General features: G+C 39.1%; 1 protein-coding gene across 1 annotated transcript; it reads right to left on the bottom strand.

Moving 5' to 3' along the window:
* Positions 1 to 510: 510 nt before the first annotated feature.
* On the bottom strand, positions 511 to 5158 carry LOC100382672 (Protein THYLAKOID FORMATION 1 chloroplastic). The gene is made up of 5 exons (NM_001175396.1): positions 4880 to 5158; positions 3610 to 3880; positions 2769 to 2985; positions 1337 to 1452; positions 511 to 899 (listed from the first exon to the last, which is right to left on the bottom strand). The coding sequence occupies exons 1-5, from the start codon at positions 5034 to 5036 to the stop codon at positions 806 to 808; spliced, it is 855 nt and encodes a 284-aa protein (NP_001168867.1). The 5' UTR covers positions 5037 to 5158; the 3' UTR covers positions 511 to 805.
* Between the last annotated feature and the right edge of the window lie 1838 nt (positions 5159 to 6996).

Consider the following 6996-nt stretch of genomic DNA (forward strand, 5'->3'; position numbering starts at 1 on the left):
TTCTAGGGACTAATGTTTAGTCCCTTCATTTTATTCCGTTTTAGTCTATAAATTGTTAAATATAGAAACTAAAATAGAGTTTTAGTTTCCATATTTGGTAATTTTGGAACTAAAATGGAATAAAATGTAGGGACTAAAAATTAGTCCCTAGAAACCAAACACCCCTTAAGTTCGTTGAAGAAAAGGGGTTGGATTCCCATCTGTAACCCCATACATCATCTTCAGTTACCAATAGCCTTTGCTCCAAAGCCTGCACTTGCTGGAAGGCCACTTGTGACAATGACAGATTGAACGTATGTATCAGATTACTTTCACCCAAAATGTGAAAAAGGTTACAGTTCACGTCTTCCTGAAGCGTGAATCCAGCACAGAATTGTCTGGTTCCTTGATCTTTTCCACCACAGATATTTTCCCAGTACTGAGCCCGGTACATACAAATTCAGATAAAGAACCCATCAACTGATTTCATGGTTGCAAAAACATGTAAGTGAACACAGGCTCGTAAAGTATCTCCACAAAGTACAAAAGAGAAAACTATATTTCTCTGCTTATGAGTAACATTAACCCTACACACCGCTTCATATACTTTCAGACTGACAGAAAATAAATACATTTGATTTGAAGACTCATGAGAAAATACAAATATCTGTCCAATAGTAAGAATGATCTGGATCCTTTTGTACCGCAAGAATGCTACACCACAAGACGAGCAGCAAAAGATGTCTGTGGTGAAAGGAGATCATTTGGTAGTTTCTCAACACGTAATTCTGTTATACTGGGAAACTCTCCTCTGCAAAGGGTTGATCTAATGCCTTATGGAATAAAGATTTCCATCAAATTTTGTGACAGCTTCATTTGGCTTTGGGGTTTCTGATCTTTCTTCTCTCTTCTTCTTTTCCCTGCAAATATTGTTACATTGAACAAGTTTTATGTCACTGGAATGACAATAAAAAACAGTATATTTATTGACAGTCCTTACTAAAAAAAGGAGTGATTTAAGTGGCCAAAAGGGTACTCCATCCGTTCCAAATTATAAGTCTTTGTGAATTTTCTAGACAGAGTTTTTACTGTATATCTAGACATTATATATATTTAGGTGTATATCTAGACATTATATATATTTAGGTGCATAGATAAAAGCATGCATCTCGGAAAAAACATAACTGACAATTTCGAAAGGAGGGAGTAAAATTTACTGATTAAGTCATGCATTTGAAGCATTTAATTCAAAATAGAAATGTCTCAAATTGCTTAGCAGAGAATCATTTACTGAACGCGTTAAGACTGAAATGGCAGTAAAGGTGACAAAAAAAGTGGTCCTGGGATATGGCATTACCTATCCACGTATTCCTTGAGAAGTTCCTTGGCTTGAACCAGCTTTGAGAGTATGTTGCGGTAAACATCAAGGTCCCTATCCACACTTCTTTTATTGATGTTTAGCGCAGCGCAAAGCTATCAATCGAGAAATAAAGTCAGTGTCTGTTGCCAATGCTAGCGTTGTAACGGTTAAAGAGCATTTAATTTTGATGTCAACACCAAGCACTACCTTCACTGCTCAAATGTTTTGCCGAAATATTTGTTATACTTTGCAAAAAAATGACTTTATACAAATGTGCTGAAATATTGAGCACAGTTTTTTTGTTATTAAACCCTAATTCGAAGTTCTTAATTGAATAGTGCAGAAAGAGTTACCAACCCATATTAATTCATTTAGGGGTGTTTGGTTTGTTAAATAAGGTAGTCCATCTTATGCGTTAGTCTTTTGTTTGGTTTAGGGAATGGAATGAGATGATCCATCACCACATCATTCCTCACAAACTAATAATAAGTACTAGTATGAGCCTATGAGGAATGAAGTCATTCCACTAAATTTGAATAATGGAGTCATGATGCATACTTCATCTAGAATGGGTTGATTCACCAAACCAAGCATTCCATAGATACTAAAGCTGTTCTAACATTCCATAGATACTAAAGCTGTTCTTTCCTCGGGTTATCCAAAGATACACCAACATAATCATATGTTCAGTGGCAGCATATAATTGAATGGTGATCTATCATATTCCCAAGCACCAGACAGAAACATTGCGAGTAAAAAAAAAGTAAATGCAATGAGTTACAAGGCTACTGTACTGGATAGAAGGGCAGACCAGGTCACCAGACCATGTCTAGGTCAAAAGTCAAATGAAACTTCAAGAAGGAAACCTAACTTTCATGAGTCTGCCGACACACATATCTAAATAAGTCCCAGAGAAAGCTACCAAGCAGACTTATTTGAATCCTAATTTTAATTTTTTGATTTGTTAGAAACATCACAAAATTCAGTTCTATTTCATACTGACAATCCCATGACATAATGGTCAGTATATTTGCAATCTCAATCATGGGAGAACAATATTGAACAGAGCAGTGTACAAATGAAAGCTATGCAAATGCAATGACAACAAGATGTCACAAATGAATTCAAATTATACGTTGGTCTATGTTTTCTACCTAAAAAAGTTGCCAATACTAAATATTACATTAATTTTCAGCAACTGATCTGATTTAGGCTAAATTGTCTCGAGAAAAAAAGGGGGGGGGGGGGGGGGGGGCTAAATTGTGCGTTCTTGAAGCAAAAGGCAAACACAGGTCCTTTCTGTAAAAAAAATAGGAACTAAAACTATAGGTGAAATAGGAAGCATAATTGAGAACACACAATAAACAAGAAATGCAAAAACAAAAAACTTGACCACATGACAAGAAAAATTAATAGTGAGAGGAACAACCTTGTCTAGTACTGTTGGTTCTGTTGCATTTGCAAGCTCAAGCAAACGGAACAAGCCAACTGCAAAGAATCGGCTGTAGCTGAAGTTTCCCTTACCCTTGGCCCTTTCTGATATATCTTTCAGAATGGATTCAATTTCACCATCTCTAGAAGAAAAATCAACTAAGGAACTGCCATTCTGGGAACGTGCCCACCCTTCCATCTTTAGTGCATCAGCTCTGTACGGAAAACACAAAAAGACACTTAATAAGATAGTTTTAAATAGAAATAATACTTTCTGACAAAGAAACTTTCTAATGCCTTTTTTTAACTAGTGACCCAAAAAATACATAACCTTTAATTAATGCCAAAAATAGCATCTAGTGACACCCAAAAAATATAGCATTAACAAGCTTGAGTCAGAAATATAAAGGATGCAAAGCAAATAAGTTAGTAAGAAACATCTAGGTTTCAGCAAAAATTGAGACGTAAAATATGTTTCATGCAGAAACATTGACCACTTAGAATTACAGCTTCACGTTAAAGTAACTAGAGATTTCAATTGCACTCCCTCTGTTCTAGATTGTAAGTTGTTATGGTTTTTCTAGATACATAGCATTTATTATGTATGTAGACATTATGTATACTTTTTTCTCGAACGGGCAGGAGAGCTACGGATCATTATATTAAGAAGAAAAAAGGTGGGGTCCAAAATAGACCAAGATTAAAATAGACATAATGTATATCTAGATGTGTAGCACAAGCTATGTACCTACAAGAGTCAAAATGATTTGCAATTTGGAATGGAGGGAGAAGATGACAAAGTGACTCAAAAAGTCAGATACATGATCCATGAAATGAACCTGTATTGATTAGGATCTTCATTTAATGCTGTTATATATGCCTTGAAGATGGAATCCCTGTCCTCGATGCTGGGGTACCCTTCCATGAGCTGATCATAGACAGTGACGAATCCAAGAGCAAACACAGCATCATACTGATAGGTTCTTTTGTATCTCATCAGGTGTTGCTGCACCAGAAGTTCTTGTAAGACCGTACTGTAAATGCTTGGGATTGGGCGTTTGTATGACTTAAGGAAGTTCAACTTTGTTTCTCCAACAGTAGGTGGGACATCTGTACGACATTATGAATGCATTAGAAAGATGCACCAATAACTTTCTGTATCTGTACTATGCTAGTAATGCAAACAGTATGTTCTACATCGATCCAGGCATCCGACTGTTTTTAATCAAAACTTACTGAATTTCGATGTACCATGAACTGTTAGCAAATAGTTGAGGGTAGACATCAAGAAATTTTAGAACAAAGAGAAGCCACAAAACAACACGAGAACTTATGGAAGGTGATTATTGTGTGAAAAATGTTGAAGTTTTGCAGAGAGAAGCATTTGGCAGTTCTTTTTCATCTGCCCCAAAACTTCTAATGGGAATAGCATGTTCCTGTACGCTAGCTCACCTCTTAAGCATCAAACCAAATTATGTTCCTTCAAAAAATGAATTATATGCGAAGAGAGTGATACCAGAAACCAATTCACAAAGAAAAGTATGAATAGTAGCTCATCTCCAAAAATATATTGGGTTTGTTATTTCATAGATCTTCTACACATGATAACAAATACTAAAAAAATAACAACTCACCATTGTATTTTACACAATTGGGCTACTTTGGGTGACATACACTCGTCCTGTTTACGTGGAATGCAACACATCAAAGTTCTGTGTACTGCATTTTCTGAGCAGTAGCAGGTGAAGTGCATTAAGATTTTGATTAAGCCTAGTTAACAAAAAAAAAACATTTCAGCCTTTCAGGAGGTCACGTTCAAAGCTCATTATTCCCATCCGCTGGAACAAAACTATCGCAACAATCATCCAAACAAGCTAGAATTTCTTGCCAACAAAAGCCAGTTTATTGCAAAGACTACGACGGAAGATTATGAGGTGGCGCGATTCGGCAGCATAAGGTATCACAGATGGCGAGGCCGGGATCGCACATTGGTAGGCAGATTTGGTATGAGGAGTTCTGCGGTGAACCGCACGGCATAGTGATTCGGATTCACTTGTTTGAGGTAGCGCTGAAGCTACACACTCGATAGGATAGATAGAGGTAGCTCACCACTCGCCGTGGCGACGCAGCGCACCACCGAGCCCGAGCCCCGCCGAGACCTCGCGCTGAGCACGACGGCGCCGGAGACGGCCGGCGCCGTCGACGACGGCCTCCACTCGGCGGCTCCGCGCAGCGGCGCAAAGGGAAGCGACGATATGGACGCCATGGGGAACTATTTTGGACCTAGCGGCCGGTTGTTTTGCTGGACGCGGCGGCAGCTGGTCGGCGCCGCCGACGAGGGCAATGTGGTAAATGCAGAGGGGCGAGTGCGAGGAAAGGCTCTTGCAGTCTTGCTCGTCTTGGTAGCGGAAGGTTGGGATCTTCCTTATCTAGTAGGCCTACGCAGGTTTCTCGGCCACTATTGCGTTGCCACGTGGCATGCGGTTCTTTTGACCGGAGATTTGATTTTGTTTTGACATTTTTCTTAGGTTCCTTTTTGTAATTTTTATGGGCACAAGAGGTTGGATTTGCTTGCGGTTTTGAAATGTTTGGCTTATGTTCCTTTCTTAAAGGTGTGTACGCAACAAAGACATGTGGTTGGCAATATTTTCTGAATAGTTTGTTTTCTTTGTGTATGTTGAATATGTCTAAAACGTGTTTGTTTAAAATGGCCATGAATCAAGATAATCATGAAGGGGGTCTAGGACATGAATGATGGAGCAACAGGGACATGGAAATGTGCCTTTTCAAGCTAATAGCTGATTAGCTATGAGTCATGGAGCAACAAGAATATGTGGATATGTGTTCTCTACCTATAAATCCGTGTTGTGAATATGATAAACCTCTTTGAGTATATCTGATATACTCTTTTCATTGCAAATTACAAGTTGTTTTTTTAAACACATAGCTTGGAATGGAGTGAGACAGTGAGTAATACCTGAAATATCTATATAAAACAATTCTTAATTCGTACATATCACAAATATGAGCAGGGATAGCAAATATGCTTCCTTGAACCTAAAATATTTATAGAAAACAATTATTATTTCGTACATAGCACAAATATGAGCAGGGATAGCAAATATGCTTCCTTGACTTGTATCTCTCTATGAACGTGATTTGAAAGGTTTACATAAAACAAAAAATTTCTATTTATCCTTCATACATAATATTATTCAGGACCTAGTATTTGTTTGCCTAACCCATGCATGCCAGTCCAGCTCCTCCAGTTTCCCTTGTCTAATCCCTGGTTCTCCCCTTCGGTCCGGCCCGCATGCTGCTCAAAGCAGCTCTCAGCCAGGCCGCCCAGGAACAAAATTGGATTTCGTTTTTTCGGGACCAGGCTAACTATGCGCTCGAACGAGATGCGAGCCAACTGCTACGTCTTGCAGTACGGGACATGGATGCACATGGCGTCCTAGCCCTAGGGATGAAAACGGTTAGTAAGGATCGGGAAAACTCTCTAACCATTTTTAAATCCATTTTTAATTCGAAATCGGGATTGGTAAAAGGATCGTCGGTCGGGAAAACAGAAACGGGAGTAATGGAATGACGGTAAACGGTGCAGTCGACCAAGAACACATCGATGACCGTCGGGAACCGGTAAGTAAAATGTAAAATCGGAACAACGATGTAAGCTTGCTCTTTGCTGACAAATTACGAACATGTGCTCTATTATCTTAGCTAGTTGTTTAATATAGCATTCCTATTTCAAGTTTTTAAGCACATAACGTTATTAGCAAGACTATGCTATGAAACTAGAACATGCAGATATCTCACGAAGTCACAATTCAGTTTTAAAGTAAGGACCAATTTTTCAAAATTCAGTTTATACATACCTCACGATTCAGTGTTCATGCGGATAATACTCGTACCACTTACACCCATAACTGATAGGGTCGACCACCTTTTTCTATGGGCGGTCAACTCAACGACTACGGAGAAACTTTCATCAGGTATAATCTATACTACTCTATTAAGACTTCATCGTCAGCGTCCACACCCAACGCCCCCGCCTCTGCCTCCCTCCAACGCCCGCGCACAGGCACCAGACATTGTGGAATTCACCAGAGCCTACGTACAGGACATGGTACGGTTCACGCATGCTGCGTACGGAAGGTAGAGGGTCATAACCGCCATTTCACCTCCTTAGGCCTAGGAAGCCACTGCACGCAAATATTTCCTCT

This window comes from Zea mays, chromosome 2 (genome assembly GCF_902167145.1).
Source record: "Zea mays cultivar B73 chromosome 2, Zm-B73-REFERENCE-NAM-5.0, whole genome shotgun sequence".
Taxonomy (NCBI): domain Eukaryota; kingdom Viridiplantae; phylum Streptophyta; class Magnoliopsida; order Poales; family Poaceae; genus Zea; species Zea mays.